Source organism: Aquarana catesbeiana, linkage group LG13, assembly GCF_042186555.1.
Source record: "Aquarana catesbeiana isolate 2022-GZ linkage group LG13, ASM4218655v1, whole genome shotgun sequence".
NCBI lineage: Eukaryota > Metazoa > Chordata > Amphibia > Anura > Ranidae > Aquarana > Aquarana catesbeiana.
This window is the reverse complement of record NC_133336.1, coordinates 81,196,836-81,214,723: the sequence shown is the minus strand read 5'-3', so window position 1 is coordinate 81,214,723 and position 17,888 is coordinate 81,196,836. Positions and strand designations below refer to the sequence as shown.

At 42.5% G+C, this 17,888-nt stretch overlaps 1 protein-coding gene across 2 annotated transcripts in view; it reads left to right on the top strand.

Annotated features, from left to right (window-relative positions):
- RGS6 (regulator of G protein signaling 6) overlaps positions 1-17,888 on the top strand; it is a 905,069-nt gene that overhangs the window by 828,312 nt on the left and 58,869 nt on the right. For both annotated transcript variants that reach the window (XM_073609698.1, XM_073609699.1), the window contains exons 10-13: positions 11,238-11,312; positions 13,302-13,400; positions 15,993-16,054; positions 16,413-16,523. In XM_073609698.1, the coding sequence (XP_073465799.1) occupies positions 11,238-11,312; positions 13,302-13,400; positions 15,993-16,054; positions 16,413-16,523 (347 nt within the window). The remainder of the gene's footprint in view (positions 1-11,237; positions 11,313-13,301; positions 13,401-15,992; positions 16,055-16,412; positions 16,524-17,888) is intronic.

Sequence of the window (17,888 nt, the reverse complement as noted above, 5' to 3'; positions counted from 1 at the left end):
TATCAGCCTGGCTGCATTACAGTAACACATTTTGAGGGTTTGATTGGGCTTCATTAGAGAGCTCTGGAGTTAACATTTAAGTACTTCTTAAAGGAAACATTACATTTTTGTGTGTTAGAAGAATAGACTTGAAAGTACTTCAACACCTATCTATCCATCTATCTATCTACTGTATATATATATATATATATATATATATATATATATATATATATATATATACAGTATATATATATATATATATATATATATATATATATATATAATATAAATATTACATTCCGGTGGATGATTGCCCTCTTGTGGTCATGTCATATAACATGTCCCATTTCTGTAAAACAATGAACTGACATTTCACCTGTAATGCTCACAATTTGAAATCGAAATCATTTCCCCCACATTGTCCTACTCATCATGATTTAAAGCCTCAATATTGCTAGTCACTATCTGTTTACATTAGTATTATAATGTTTGTGATCTCTACACCATTGTATAACCCCATTCTCAAAAAAAGTTGGGGTGCTGTGTAAAATCTACATACAAACAGAATGCAATTATTTGCAAAGCTCATAACCCATATTTTATTCACAATAGAAAAAAGAAAATATATCAAATGTTTAAAGTGAGAAAATATACAATTTAAAAAAAAAAAAAAAGGTAATTTTGGAATTGATGGCAGCAACATGTCTCAAAAAAGTTGGGAGAGGGCCACATTTACCAGGATGTCGCATCCCCTCTTCTTTTAACAACACTCTTTAAACATCTGGGAACTGAGGGAGACCAGTTGAAGGAGTTTTGGGAGAGGAATGTTGTCCCATTCTTCCCTGATATAGGATTCCAATTCCTCAACAGTCCTGGGTCTTCCTTGTTGTATTTTTTTGTTTCAAGATGCGCCAGATGTTTTCAATTGGTGAAAGGTCTGAACTGCAGGCAGGCCAGTTAGGCACCCGGATTCTTCTTCTATAAAGCCATGCTGTTGTCATAGATGCAGTATACAGTTTAGCATTGTCTTGCTGAAATATGCAAGGCCTTCCCTGAAAAAGAAATCATCTGGATGGGAGAATATGCTGCTCTAAAACCTGGATTTATCTTTCAGCATTGATGGTGCCTTTCCAGATGTGCAAGCTGCCCATGCCATACACATTAATACACCCCCATACCATCAGGGGTGCAGGCTTTTGTACTGAGCACTGATAACGAGCCAGAAGACCCCTCTCCCCTTTAGTCCAGAGGACCCGGCACCCATGGTTGCCAAAAAGAATGTGAAGAATGGCAAATTTCGATTTGCCTGACCACAGGACAGTTTTCCACTTTGCAACAGACCATTTTTAAATGAGCTTTGGTCCAAAGAAGACAGTGGCATTTCTGGATCATGTTCAGATATGGTTTCTTTTTTTGCATTATAGAGCTGTACCTTGCATTTTTGGATGGCACAGTGAACTATGTTCACAGACAATGACGTTTGGAAGTATTACTGAACCCATGCAGTGATATCCATCACAGAATCATGTCTGTTTTTAATACAGTACCGTCTGAGAGCCCAAAGATCATGGGCATCCAATATTGCATTTCAGCCTTGCGCACATAGATTTCTCCAGATTCTCAGAATCTTTTGATGATATTATGTACTGTAGATGATGATATATTTAAAGTATTTACAATTTTGAGGAACATTATTTTGAAATTGTTCCATAATTTTTAGACACAGCTTTTCAAAGATAGTGAACCTCTGCCGATCTTTACTTCTGAGACACTCTGATTCTCTAAGATGCCCTTTTTATACCCAATCATGTTACGGTATGTTGCCAATTAACTTAATTAGTTGCAAAATGTTCTTCCAGCTCTTCCTTGTTAGTATCACTTACTTTGCCAGATTTTTGTTGCCCTGACCCAACTTTTTTGGGGCAGCTTTCAATTACAAAATTACTATATATTTTTTTTAAATGGTACATTTTCTCATTTTTACCCAGGACCTAATCTAGCCTGTCTGATCTGAGGTAAAAAAAGTCAAGGGGCCAGTACAATCCCCGTAATAGTTGCCCAAATGTTTACTAAATCACTATTTTCACTAAAAATACACTCAAATCATTATTAGCACACATAAACACAACTTAACTAACAAAATTATTATAATGGGAATTCCTATTAAGGCCCTGTTCACATGGGGCGTACGCTCGTATACGGGCCATGTTTATGCACATGGGAATGCACAGGTGCTTCGTGCATCCCTGTGCAGGCAGTCCCATTCATGTCAATTGGGATGCAGTGGCTGCATGAATACAGTTGCTGCCCCCAGTCCGACATCCATATGGGTGCAGATGCACAGCCCCGCACACATGAGCAGCTGGGGGGGGGGGGGGGAATCTATCTGCAGAGTTAAGTCCCCCTATGGCTCCCCTTCAGACCTAAGTCTAATGCCCTGTACACACAATCGGATTTTCCGACGGAAAATGTGTGATAGGACCTTGTTGTTGGAAATTCCGACCATGTGTGGGCTCCATCACATATTTTCCATCAGAATTTCCGACACACAAAGTTTGAGAGCTTGCTATAAAATTTTCCGACAACAAAATCCGTTGTCGGAAATTCCGATCGTGTGTACACAAATCCGACGCACAAAGTGCCACGCATGCTCAGAGTAAATTAAGAGACGAAAGCTATTGGCTACTGCCCCGTTTACAGTCCCAATGTACGTGTTTTACGTCACCGCGTTCAAAACAATGGGATTTTCCGACAACTTTGTGTGACCGTGTGTATGCAAGACAAGTTTGAGCCGTCGGAAAAAATCCATGGATTTTGTTGTCGGAATGTCCGATCAATGTCCGACCGTGTGTACAGGGCATAACACTACTTTATCCATTAAAAAAAAAAAAAAAACTGCATACATATACCTTGTACTTACTCATTATGGTAGTTTTTTTTTTTTACATACCTGCACCTACATATCTGCACAGAAGTATTTATGCCATGCAGCAGCTTATTTCCATTTTGGAGACAACAAATCTATTATCTACTGTAATTCACTTTAAGAGCATCAGTACATAAACTTTTCTTCATCACAACAGATGGCTAAGACCCCTTTCACACTGAAGGCGCTTTTCAAGCATTTTAATGCTAAAAATAGCGCCTGTAAAGTGCCTGAAAAGTGCCTCTCAAGCCTCCCCAGTGTGAAAGCCTAAGTGCTGGGGCAGTGCGCTTGCAAGACTGAAAAAAAAAGTCCTGTAAGCAGCGACTTTGGAGCGGTGCGGGAGTGGTGTATACACCGTTCTTAAACCGCCCCTGCCATTGAAATCAATTGGCAGCGCTGCCGAAGTGCCTGCAAAGTGCTATTTGCTAATTGGTCCCCAAATCTTGCCTCCTCCTTCTCTAATGCCGCGTACACATGATCGGACTTTCTGGCATACTTGGTCCGGCACACTTTCCGACGGACTTTGTCCGCCAGGTGCGCCGGACTTTAAAACGGACGGACTTGCCTACACAGGACCGGACTTTCCGGCGGGCTAAATCCGCCCATCTTTCCGACGGACTTTCGCCGGAGTTACGGCGGACTTTCAGAATGAACGGACTTGCCCACACATGGACAAGTCCATTCATTTTGAACGTGACTCAGGTACGTCGGGACTAGAAAAGGAAGTCAATCTTGCCGCTTTTATCGGCGAGATTGACACTTTGCGAGCCCCATCGCAGGGCATACCAGGCCCTTAGGTCTGGTATGGATTATAGAGGGAACCCCCTACGCCGAAAAAACGGCGTGGGGTCCCCCCTCAAATCCATACCAGACCCCGATCCAAGCACGCAGCCCGGCCGGTCAGGAAAAGGGGTGGGGACGAGCGAGCGCCCCCCCTCCTGAACCGTACCAGGCCGCATGCCCTCAACATGGGGGGGTGCCTTGGGGGAGGGGGGCCCTGCGGGGCCCCCCCACCCCAAAGCACCTTGTCCCCATGTTGATGAGGACAAGGACCTCTTCCCGACAACCCTGGCCGTTGGTTGTCGGGGTCTGCAGGCGGGGGGCTTATCGGAATCCGGGAGCCCCCTATAATAAGAGGGCCCCCAGATCCCGGCCCCCCACCCTATGTGAATGAGTATGGGGTACATGGTACCCCTACCCATTCACCTGGGGAAAAAGCGTCAATAATAAAACACACTACACAAGTTTTTAAAATAATTTATTAAACAGCTCCCCGGGGGGGTCTTCCTCCGCCTTCGGGGGTCTTCTTCCGGCTTCGGGGGTCTTCTTCCGGCTTCAGGGGTCCCTCCGGTTCCTCTTCTCCCGGCGTCCGGTTGGTTCTTCTCCGCTCCCTCCGATCTCTTCTCCCGGTGTTCCAGTTCTTCGTCCAGGTCCTCCGCTGTCTTCAGGCCACTCTTTTGCCAGCGGAGGTCCGGACTTCTGGGCTTCTTGTCATCTTCCCTCTTCTCTTCTCCAGATGTTGACACGACGCTCTCTCCGGCTGGACTGCTCTCTGAGCGCTTCGTTGTGACTTATATAGGCGGAGACCCCGCCCCCTTATGATGTCACAGTCCATGGGCATGCTGGGACTGTGACATTTTAGGGGGCGTGGTCACCGGGTGATGTTGACTACGCCCCCTAAAACGCTGTACAGTGGCGATAAAACTGTAACTGCCTACTACCCCCGCAGGGGTGAAGTGATCTGGTGAGTGGCTGCACTTTTAGAGCAAAGAGATATTATAAGTGAAGGATTATCACCACAGCACAAGAATATGACACAAGAGACTTACTAAAGAATTTTGAAGCACGTTTGCACTTTTATCTTGTCACTGTTGCCTTTTGGATTGCACCAGCACATTTGCACTTTATTTTGTTATTGTAATTTTCCTTAGGAACAGATTTCCTACACCCCTCCCCACCTCCCTATCTCACTCCCTTCTCCCTTTCCCCCCCCCCCTCCCCCCCCCTTTCTTCCCTCCCTAGCAATATTACTATGTAAGCATTTAAGTTATGTCTATGTATCACCTATGATTGCACAATATTGCAACAGAATATTTAATTGACACATGCACGGTATACTTGGGAATTCATATTGTTAATTTGTATTTAATATTTGATATATGCACGGTGCACCTAAGAATTTATTTTAATCTAGTAACCTATATGGAGGTAGGAAACTAAATAGGAACAGCGCCAAACCCTTCTATCATTTCTAATATATCTCAGCTGTCCCCATTTTAGGGTGACTGCCTGTTGGGAGGCAGCAGTTCCAAACTTTACCAATTAAGTCTTTATGTCCACTGCGCGGGTTCACCATCCCTTTACCCATGTGAATGAAGCCTAAAATGTGATGGAGTTGCACCAGAGGTGTAAATAGTTTATTTTTTTCTGAATGACCACATACTGTATGTAGCACCCTGGTCCTAAACAAGACTGCTAATAAATCTAGTTGTACTAGGTGGTAACTAGCCTGGCTAATTGGTAGGTTGATCCACTGATTCCTGTCCTAAGTGTGAGTTTGGGGTAGTCTCTCTCTTCTGTCAATAGGTGGCTCTGCTGCTTTTGGCATTAGAATGATGGATTACCATAAATTCAGGTAATGGGTAACTAGGTTGTCTCAGCCAATCAGCAGGAGTTTCTTTGACCGCTGTGTATGATGGGATAGGCTGTTTATTTGGGAGGAGTCAGGTGATTTATTTGGGAGGAGTTGGAGTTCTTCCCGCCCGAGGCTGCAGCCTGGGTGGGTGTGTGTTGAGAAGCTCCTGGTTGCTAGGACTAAAGCCTGAGGCCTATCCAGGAGGCATGCTGGCTGCTAGGTCCACTTAAGGCCCATCTAGCAGTTTAGGGAGGAACAGCCAAGGTTAGGCCGGAAACCTGAGGTGGAACCGCATGTGTTAGAGGCTTGGCCTGAGGGGACGACCACTCCTGTTACAGGAGGCAAGTTTGGCAGTAATGAAGTTCTGAAGGAGTACCAGAGCAGACGCTTCACTAGCTGGGGACAGTGAAGTAGTGGGAAAGCTTCAGTGGAGACTCATCCAGGAAGGCAGCGGGTAGCTGTGAGTAAAGCTTGAAGGAGTATGGCGGGTAGTTGTAAGTAAAGCTTGAAGATAAAATACAGCAGTTAGCTGTAGGTGAAGCTCGGGAATCCAGCAGGTAGCTCAGAGTCCAAGAAATCTAGTAAAAGACGGTGAGCTGAGCTTAAGGATCTACAGTGGGATACTGTGAGTTAAGCTGGAAGATCTAAAGTGGGTTACTGTGAGTTAAACTGGAAGATTTGCAGTAGGATACTGTGAGAGATGTTATTGCCATAAGAGACAGCGGTTGCTACCAGATACAGATTGCTGCAATCAGCTTAAAGGCCCTTGTTCTGTATTGCTGTTTGCCCAGTTCTATTTTTGTCTGCGGAGTTTGCCTTAATAGCTATTGCATTTGCCTAAGGGTGTCCTGTGCCCTAAACCCTCTTTCCCCACCGTTCCTGTTAAGAGAAATAAAACTCTGTTTGTTAATTTTTACAAAAAGTGACTGGCGCCCAATCTTTCCACCTTGCACTACACCCACTATGCCTAGTAACCTGCACCCTGAGGAGGAATGTCAGTTCTCCCTGGCTCTGGGGGTCACCATTAGGCCCTTGGAAGTCGGGGAGACATTTACATTTTGGCGCCCAACGTGGGGCTCAACGTCATTTTTGCTGTGGTCGCCCCTGACAACGGACTGCAGATACACCAAGATTTCGTCTCGCTCTGTGGAAAAAGTGGCAAGTAACATCTTTATTCCTCAGAGACTGTGTTATTATCATTGTGAACTGTGTGGAGAAGAACCTAAGTGTCTTTTTGCTCTTGGGAGAGTGTCAGCCTGGTCTTTTGTCACTTTACGCCAGTGCTGCAGGGGTTAAGGCAGACTCCATGGTAGTTTTGGCACGCTGCTCGAGAAAAGAGGTGGGCGCTGAAGTTACTAAAGAGCATGTGAATCAATCCCTTGGCAGACGGAGGAGTTGCCGCTCTGAGGAGACGGAGTTGCAAGTGTACGCACAGCCATCCATACGACACGTGCTCCAAAATCGTTGGAAAAAAAAAAGAAAAACTGCTGAAAGTGGAGAAAATCAGGATATGCAACCGTGGAGGAAACCAAATCCACTGCTGCTGCTACTGCCAATTCTAGTGCTGATCCTGCCCAGTCAGGGGTTACTACACCTGCCAGACTCATCGTTCCTGTGGTGGAAGTGTCAGTTCCCACTGCCATAGTTTCTTGTGAGTCTTCTGCTGTCACTGCTACTGCTAGCTCTGACCAAGTAGTGTCCATGGCACCCATCGCCATGAGGTCGTAATTGAATCCTGTCAGCCTACCATTACTGCCAGTCGGGCTAGGTATGCCCGTTCATTCCGTGACAGTGTAAAGAGTCGGTCCGGTACCCGATCAAGTCGGTGCCTGAAGCGGGTAAGCTAAACTGGGAGGAAGAATGTGCGGAATGAGTGATAACTATTTACATGTCTTCTGAAGTATGCTCTACTGTGAAAGATATCTACCTTTGCTGCGGTTATGGCCTTTGTCGTTTAAAGCTATAGCCGGGACACTTGTTGCCAGTGAAAATTGCTGGTTCTGTTCTGAGTAAAGTATCTGCCACAATGTTGCTGTTACAGAAGAAAGGAAAGGTTATGCATGACTTGTTCACTTTGTGCTCACAGCCCGTGGCAGGGGTTAAGAATCATATTGTCATTAACTTTGGATTCAGGTTGTTGGATTTACTCAGACCATGTCGTCATCCGACGGCCCAACCAGGAGGATGTGCAACATTATATCATCACTATTGGCTCAACCGGAAAGCCTATTCAATTGCCTGACCCTCGTTATTATTAGTAATGAAATGAAAAAGATGTTGAATGTTGAATCCAGTTAAAGTGGAACCCAGAGCTATGCTCAGTTTGTCTATGTCAGTTCCACCGGAAGTTGCTCTACAGTTGAAAAATGTTGATGTGGGGACACTCCTGCCTGCGCTGTCACTGCTGGACTGTGTTCCTGATGCCAGCAGTTGCAGGGAGTACCTTAAAAGAAAAAAATGACATACTGGCATGTGCCCTGGAATTGTCAGTATGCCTTACTTTGCAAAGAGATATGCTGATCTGCTGCCCTGGATTATCAGCATGTCCTGTTCTTCATATGTGCAGAAAAGTGATCTCAGTCCCCGGCTGGGTTAAGGACAGGCTGAGATCTGTTCAAAGTGCAAAGGGACTTTGTTGTTCCGGAAAAGGGAAAGTTCTTTATGATTACAGTCCCTTGCATGTTGTGTGGCTAAAAGTGCTGTTGAAAGTAGCCATGCATACCTTTTCAGAGTTTGTCCCTGTGAAGAAGAGAAGTTGCTGGAAAGTTGTCAACCCAAGTTGCTGCACCACCAGGAAAATGCATATTGGACTTTGGGGCTCCAAGGACAATGGGATGTTTAGTTAGTTGGGTAGACTGTGCTGTGACAAAGGGGCAAGTCTTTACTTGCACCTTGGATTTCATGGACTGAAATGTTATATGTGGACTGTTCTCTCCTTTAATGACCACTAGATGGTGTGAGTGTGCCATTCTAAATGAGTCATAAGTCCTATTTCAACATTGTTCAATATAGGTTGCTAAGTGAATTTTTAATTTTTTAGATATGCTAGATTTGCTATGGAAAACAGGTGTCATTCTCGGGGGAGTGGGGCCTGTTTTCAATTGTACATACGTCTAGGTGTAGTAGATGTTAGACGTATATATGTAGCGTAAGATACATGATTGTGTTTTTTTTTTTTGTTTTGCACTATTTTTGTTGCTCTCGGCTGAGAGTAAACAAAAGTTCAATTGTGTACATACTGCACTGGTAATGCTAGAATAGTAGGTTGTATTTTCTATATTGCCTGTTTTCTTCTCTTTCAGGTGTTTCTGCACTCCTTCCGTGTCTTCCTTGGCTAAGGAGAGACAATCTCTTCAATTTGTATAACAATGATAATTTTGTATCTCCTATTGTGCGACTATTAGATAGATAGTTAGGATGTAAGGTTGTTGTTCATTGCATTCCCCTCTCTTATTTGCATGTGGTACGCCACATGTTAACTGTACATAATGTCTTATATTTATCTATGTGAAATACCACTTGTCTTTATACATAAGTTATGTTCATTTATTTGCATGTGGTACGTCACATGTATTTGCTACTATTGTTCCTCCTTCCCTGTTACCCCTCCCTATCCACTTTTTGCCAGGACATCCACTCTCAGGATTGAGAGTACTTGTTTTTTTTTTTTTTGCAAACCCTGGGACATAGTTTCCTTGGTAGGGGGGATTGTAGCCCCCTGGTCCTAAACAGGGCTGCTAATAAATCTAGTTGTGCTAAGTGGTAACCTTCCTGGCTAATTGGTAGGTTTATTCACTGATTCCTGTCCTAAGTCTGAGTTTGGGGTTTGGGGTAGTCTCTCTCTTCTAGGTGGCACTGTTGCTTTTGGCATTAGAATTATGGATTACCATAAATTCAGGTAATGGGTAACTAGGTTGTCTCAGCCAATCAGCAGGAGTTTCTTTGACCGCTTTGTATGCTGGGATAGGCTTATTATTTGGGAGGAGTCAGGTGATCGGGGTTCTTTCCGCCCGAGGCTGCGGTCTGGGTGAGTGTGTGTGTTGAGAAGCTCCTGGTTGCTAGGCCTAAAGCCTGAGGCCTATCCAGGAGGCATGCTGGCTGCTAGGTCCACTTAAAGCCTACCCAGCAGTTCAGGGTTCCGCAAAGGAGAAGCAGCCAAGGTTAAGCCGGAAACCTGGGGCGGAACCGCATTTGTTAGAGGCTCGGCCTGAGGGGAGCCTGATCGTGTCGGAGGTAAAGGAGAAGCAGTTGCCACAAAGGGACGATCACTCCTGTTACTGGGGGCAAGTTTGGAAGGGATGAAGTTCTGAAGGAGTACCAGAGCAGACGCTTCACTAGCCAGGAACAGTGAAGTAGTGGGAAAGCTTCAGTGGAGACTCATCCAGGAAGGCAGCGGGTAGCTGTGAGTAAAGCTTGAAGGAGTATGGCGTGTAGATGTAAGTAAAGCTTGAAGATAAAGTACAGCGGTTAGCTGTGGGTGAAGCTCAGGAATCCAGCAGGTAGCTGAGAGTCCAAGAAGTCTAGTGAAAGATGGTGAGTTGAGCTTAAGGATCTACAGTGGGATACTGCGAGATAAGCTGAGAGATCTAAAGTGGGTTACTGTGAGTTAAACTGGAAGATCTGCAGTAGGATACTGTGAGAGAAGTTGTTGCCATAGAAGACAGCGGTTGCTACCAGATACAGATTGCTGCGTTCAGCATAAAGACCCTAGTTCTGTATTGCTGTCTGCCTAGTTCTATTTTTGTCTGTGGAGTTTGCCTTAATAGCTATTGCATTTGCCTAAGGGTGTCCTGTGCCCTAAACCCTCTCTCCCCACCGTTCCTGTTAAGAGAAATAAAACTCTTTGTTCATTTTTACAAAAAGTGACCGGCACTTGATCTTTCCACCTTGCACTACACCCACTATGCCTAGTAACCTGCACCCTGAGCAGGAATGTCAGTTCTCCCTGGCTCTGGGGTCACAATTAGGCCCTTGGAAGTTGGGGAGACCGCTACATGTATGTGCAAAATTAGATGGCAGAAAAACTTGGATCTTCTAAAATCCCAGACTCAGAATTATGTGATAGCAAAACATCAGGTTAGTGACAGTAATGCCGCGTACACACGAGCGGACTTTTCGACGGACTAGGTCTGACAGTCTTTCCGACCGACTTTCCTAACGAACGGACTTGCCTACACACGATCACACCAAAGTCCCACGGATTCGTACGTGATGACGTACACCGGACTAAAATAAGGAAGTTGATAGCCAGTAGCCAATAGCTGCCCTAGCGTCTGTTTTAGTCCATCGGACTAGCATACAGACGAGCGGATTTTTTTATCGGACTTTTGGGAAATAAAAATCCACTGGAGCCCACACACGATCGAATTTTCCGAGTCTGGTCCGCCGGAGCAAGTCAGCCGGTGTGTACATGGCATTAGATACAGAGTGAAATGTTTTTATGTTTTCAAAACAATCCCAAAAAAACACTTGATAGTTAGTTTGTGTACTTTTCCATATTTTTCAGATTGTCTGGAGCGTAGATTTTAATTGTCAGGGTAACAACATATGCTCATAAATGGGCTGTTTAAGGTACTGGGTTTAAAAACTAAAAGCAAAACCTTTCAAATGGAAAATGTTTCCCCAAGTCAATTATGTGTAACTGCTTTGGATGATTAAATGTATTTTTTTCTAATGTGTTTAATGTCTCTTTAGCCTGGATGTGTGAATACAACGGAAATGGACATAAGAAAATGTCGTCGAATGAAGAATCCCCAAAAGGTCAAAAAGGTGTGTTTTTCATTAGGCTCAGTACCTTATACGTTTTTTGCTTTCAAAGGGTTTAAAAAACAAAACATATGATTCAAAGAACAACAGTGCAACAAATCACTGTACATAGCTTTGTACTAGATGGATGAGTGACAGCAGTAAACAGATTGCAACAAAATAGCGGGAAGACCGAAAAAAGGAACTTCATTCTTTAAGATATTTTCATATTTGCAATGAAATTTTAGAAAGAATTGCATTATTTGTTATGTGTTCCTGTTTAAGCAGCATACCTAAAAATAAAGCCCAGCTTCTAGATCTTCAACCCTGTGTCAGGACAGACAGAATTCAAATCTAGTTTACAACTGATGATGAGATCTGCCAGCACTTTATAGACAGGGTTATTATGGTAAACAATAACTCCCCAGACCCCCCGTGAACATTACAAAGCAAGAAAAGATAAAAAGGATTTTTCAGTCCTGGAGTTTTCAGAAAAGAGCATTTAAAAATCTAAGCAGCAATTTTTAACCATTCGACCTCCGGAAGGTTTCACCCCCTTTATGACCAGGGCATTTTTTGCTATTCAGCACTGCACTACTTTAACTGGCAATTTCTCGACCATGAAACACTTTACCCTAGTAATATTTATTTCATTTTTTCACACAAATAGAGCTTTCTTTTTGTGGTATTTAATCACCACTGGGTTTTTTAGTTTTTCCTGCATAAATGAAAGAATATGTTTTTTTAAAAATAATCCAGACCAGTGAGGATTATTTAGTCTGTGTCAAAGTTGTTGAGCAAGCCTGGGTTTACACTGCATTCCTTTTCAAAGCACATGCAAATCTTTGCAGTGCGATTTGAGACCATGCATTTTGCATGGGCTCAAATTGCACCGCAATGGTATCGGTTTTAGGTATCAGAGCATTGGCACGAGTACAAGTACTCGTGCCAATGCTTAGTATCGGCACTGATTGCACTGAACGGTGCAACCTAACAAACACTGTATACACATTTATATGCACACGCACACACCTACACCTCTGGTGCCATGGCTGGTAGAAGGTCCCCCAGCCTCTTCCAGCTGTAAAAAAAAAGTGACACGTATATATCTAAAAAAGGGGCATTATATTATGCAGCCCATATTATAGCTGATATGCAGCCATTTAATTACAAAAGTGCTATGGCTAAATATGGGGGGGGAAAGGTGCACGGCATAAAAAAGACTTAAAAAATAAAGACTAATAAAAGGGACAATTGCAAACACAATCACTGGAGTTATATGCAGCATATAAGTGAAAAGAAAAAGGGGAGGGTAGTTATGACCAGGTAATATTACAGAAAAACAGATTTGACTTCACTTAGCCACATCCGCATGTATACATGAAAAAAGAGATTGCGGGCTGAAAATATTCAAGCACCGCCTATATGGATCGGACTTTATAGGCTCAATATGGGAGACCACATAAATAAGTCCTATAAAATATATATTTATTCAAAAAAGTATTAAAATACATAGATAAAATAAAGGCATAAACTGCCTCTGCAAGATCCAGATGACAAAATCAAAATCATATCCCCCACTACAGGTACCAGAAATAATAAATAAGTTGTATATACAGCAAGATATGGTTGTACATACAGTATAGAAATCTGTATATTTCCGATAGTCAGGTCAACAGGTCAACACAGATTCTTTGTGGTGCATTAGGTGCTATTGGGTGCCTTTCAAAATGAAAAGCGCCACACTGCACCACACTGCATAGAATAAGTTACTATGCTTCACAGTAAAGTGTGGTAAAACACTCCTTTTGCAATATGTTACCACAGGACAAAGGTGTAAATCTGGTTATAAAGACAGCAAAAACTATGCATGTCTAACCATATGGGGACCTGTAGAAGTCACAGATAATAACAAGAAACTCTAGGACAATTTCTCTGTATAATGGGGTATGGAATTGTTTTAAACACTTGTTCTTTTCTTCATCCTCATTGTTGTCCTATGTGTTTCTCCAGTCAGTATATGGGGTATCAGAAGATTCTCAGTCACAGAGCCCAGTCCACATGGCATCCCACGTGATTAGGAAAACGACAAAAGATGACCTACGAAAACAGGTTTGTAGTTCTTCAGAAATTACAACTGCTTTGCTCAAAACTGTAACTGAGGGAGAACAAACGCCTAAAGGTACAGAGATGGGATTATCATATTAAGGAAAACAAAAGGTGTTTGAAAATGTGTTTTACGTCTGTGCTTCATTTAAGTGAAATTACCATTATGTTGAAAATTACAGCATGTAAAGGGAGTATGAAAATATTTGAATTAATGTCTAACTGTTAGCAATGTTGCAGAAATCAGGGCATGTCTTTTTCAGGCCACAGTAATCAAGGCAAGATAATTCCATGAAACCTTTTTGTGACAAACCACTTGTTTTGTCCCTCTCCTCTTTGCAGAAGTTAACCCAATTATTTATGCTGCATGGGGTGTACTGGATCCTACATCTCTTTATCTATGACCTAATACATATGTTGTGGAGATGTCCAGAGCTATCCCAATATTGAAGAGGGTTTTGGATACTAGTAGTCATATTCTTCAAACTTATATTACATTTTAGCCACTAACTTGTATCTTCGGGTTGATGGATGAGAAAGATGGTGCAGCGAATATTCACATAACCATTACCAGATTTCTCTTCTTGGCACATAAACCCATAGCCCAAAAGTGTATCTATTCCTCTCTGTCAACGATTAAAATGTGTATATTCCCAAAATATCAGCGCACTAGGACTCAAAAGTCCCTTAAACAGTAAAAACGAACCCCAGCTGCTGGATTACCTCTGCTCCTTAGCAGGAAGATATATACAAGTGCATCTCATAAAATTAGAATATCATCAAAAAGTTCATTTATTTTAGTAATTCAATTCAAAAAGTGAAACTCATATATTTTACATAGATGTGTTACAGGCAGAGTGATATATTTCAAGCCTTTCTTACTTTTAACGGTGATGATTATGGCTTACAGCTAGTGAAAACCCAAAATTCTGTATCTCAGAAAATTAGAATATTACATAACATCAATAAAAAAAAGGATTTTTAATACAGAAATGTTGGCTTACTGAAAAGTATGTCCATGTACAGTATAGTATGCACTCAATACTTGGTTGGGACTCCTTTTGCATGAATTACTGCATCAATGCAGCGTGGCATGGAAGCGATTAGCCTGTGGCACTACTGAGGTGTTATGGAAGTCCAGGTTGCTTTGACAGCGGCCTTCAGCTTGTCTGCATTGTTGGGTCTGGTGTCTCTCATCTTCCTCTTAACAATACCCCACAGATTCTCCATGGGGATTAAGTTCGGTGAGTTTGCTGGCCAATCAAGCACAGTTATACCATGATCATTAAACCAGGTATTGGTACTTTTGTCAGTGCGGGCAGGTGCCAAATCCTGTTGGAAAATGAAATCAGCATCTCTATAAAGCTGGTCAGCAGAGGGAAGCATGGTTTTTATTGGTGTTATGTAATATTCTAATTTTCTGAGATACTGAATTGTGGGTTTTCACTAGCTGAAAGCTATAATCATCAAAAAGAAATGCTTGAAATATATCACTCTGTGTGTAGCGCATCTATATAAAATATAGAAGTTTCACTTTGTGAATTGAATTACTGAAATAAATTAACTTTTTAATGCTATTCAAATTTTACGAGATGCACCTGTACATTCAACAGGCAGCGCTTAGAAAATATCAATTGCCCTTAAAAGTTCATCAAAATGTTCTCACAATAGTCTTCACCAAATAAAATGAGAGCATCTTCATTCATGAATCAGAATAAATACATGCATGACAAATAAGATGCATCGTGAGGGATGACTGTCAGCCTGCAAAGTGCAGGTAGCTCTATAGTGAATTTATTGGCATACAAGGTTGCAGGAGGCATTTAAAAATAACCATAAGGCCCCTTTCACACGAGGCGGACTCCGCTTTCACGGAGTTCGCCTCGGTCCACCGGCTCAGCGGGAGATCTCTCCATTGATCTCCGCTGAGCCGGCAGATGACAGGTTCCTCTCTGCTCGCTGAGCGGGGAGGGGCTTGTCAGGCGCCGCTGCCGCCTATGGAGGGATCGGATGAAAACGGACAGCATGTCCGTTTTCATCAGATCTCACCCGATCCGATCCGCCAGCGACGGACCTGGACATAGGGCCATCCGTCTGCTTTTAGTGGATCGGACCGGGTTGGATGTCAGCGGACATGTCTCCGCTGACATCTAACATGGAGCGCCCGTTCAGGTCCGCCGTCAAAACTGACAGGCGGACCTGAACGGTCCGATCGTGTGAAAGGGGCCTAAGTGGTTTATTGGATATCTATAGCACACCAGTGACTAGAGATGATAATTTTAGCAGGGTAGAAAAAAATATTTACCAGGATATAATTATTTATCCAATACCCGAAGATATGCGTGGTACTAGTTTTTTCTTCAGGATGTATACATACTCACATTCCTAGTAAACAAGTATGTATGTTTTCTGTTCTTTCCTACAAGTTTTATTTCTTTATTAAAGAAATGTTTGGTGTTCAGATTGTTCCTTAGTATCCAAACATCATCTGATGTCCGTGGGAAGCTTTACACAGATATTTAGTCATGATAACAAACATTTAAAATTTTTAATATATACATAATGGCATGAATTGATGTTAAGTTATTCTCTTTGCAGATTCATTTTCTGAATGTTCAGATAGATCGACATTGTTTAAAAATGTCCAAAGTAGCTGACAGGTAAGTTAACAAAGTAAACTGTGTTATATCAGGAGAAAAGTTCCATGACTGTATAACAGTGTACCAACTATACAAAATATTTTTTTAATTAATACAACACTATAAACCAGAGATATGCAATTAATGGACCTACAGCTATTGCAAAATTACAAGTCCCATCATGCCTCTGCCTCTGGGTGTCATGCTTTTAGCTGTCAGAGTCTTGCTATGCCTCATGGGACTTGTAGTTCTGCAACAGCTGGAGGTCCGCTAATTGCATATCCCTGCTGTAAACACTGTATTATCCTCATTGCATTATAATCATCTTCTTTTCATGTAAGATTTGGCTTATTATGTGTACAATTTTTCCTTTCTACAGCTTTATTGCTTACTCCGAACAATATAATGAGTACGATCCTTTCCTTACCCCAGCTGATCCTTCTAATCCATGGATAAGCGATGACAGCATTTTCTGGGATTTAGAAATAAGGTATAGTATACAAACATCATTCAGTTGAACTTTGGGCTGCAGAAGAGAGCAATTAAAGAATAACAAAAAATAAGTCAAAAACAAAAATTCAATATGTGATAGAACTTAGTAGACTGTAAAACATATCTGTCTTTGTAATGTAAATGCAAGGATATAGAGAAATGTACCTGCTCCCCCTCCAGCTTGTCAGCTTCCTTTATTGTGTGGACAACGCAGCTTCCTCACTTTCCAAATGGTTCCATTGCCCCCCTTTGTGTTATGCCATTATTTAAGGAACTACAGTGTGGTGCCATGACATCATTGGGGGGGGCGTTGCTTCATTTCCTTAGAAAGCCCTAGCGTGTCAGTCATCTTTGAAGACACTCCAAGGCTCCGCCCACTTCTCACGCTCGGCCTGCCTATGCCCTGCCTATGTCACTGCCAATTGCCCACTGAATCATGAGAACTAAAGTTTCCTGTGGGAGATGCAAATGCTAGCATAGTGGAAGGCAACAACGTGCTAGCTCTGCAAAACTCCTCCCACCATCACTATCAGGATCCAGCAACAGAGACACATGGGGGGGTTAGAGCAAGCAAGCTGCCTTTAGTTGTACTTTAAGCTGTATTCACACAGGAATGGACAGCTGCCAGAGCGCTTTACCTCTCCAGCAGATGTCTGTTCCAGACTGCAGAAGAGGGCAGTGCAGTCTTCGATTCAATGCATCACACGCAGCTCCAATTTTTTTGGTATTTGAACAAACTTTATTTGAAGTCTACAAAAGTACACTTCATTCAAGTCGCTATACAGCAGCATGATGTGCTGCTGTACAGTGCCATGCAATTCTTTACAGCCCACTGGGGGATGCGTTGCAGTGTGAATAGAACACACAGGAAACAATTGTTTTCTGTGTGTGCTTGTGGTGACAGGCATTTTACAATGCAGTGTGAATTAGCCCTCAAAGTATGTGCATGCATTGTTTGATGCCTGCATTGCAATGCAGAAGTCTGTTTTAGTAACCTTTGAGCACTGTTACTTTAACTGGTGTGAAAGTAATTAGTACTGCAGAAGAATGTTCAGTTTGTTGAGAAAAAGCAGTCATCAAAAAGTCAGCTATATACATGGGATTTTAGAAAAACTGATTGCAGATTCCTACTTGCTTCTCTTATGTAGGTATTAATATATGCCATTGCAGTGCACTAAATGTTAAATGGGAGGACCTGTTTTCACATCACCTGTCTACACATTGCAGGTGATGCTATATTTTACTCCACAGGCTACTTACCATATAAATTAACCTCCACCTTTTTACAGATATTTGGGACAAGAAGTGAGCCATGGGAAAGCATTATACAACAAGCAATTAATCAGTGTGTCATATCTTGAAA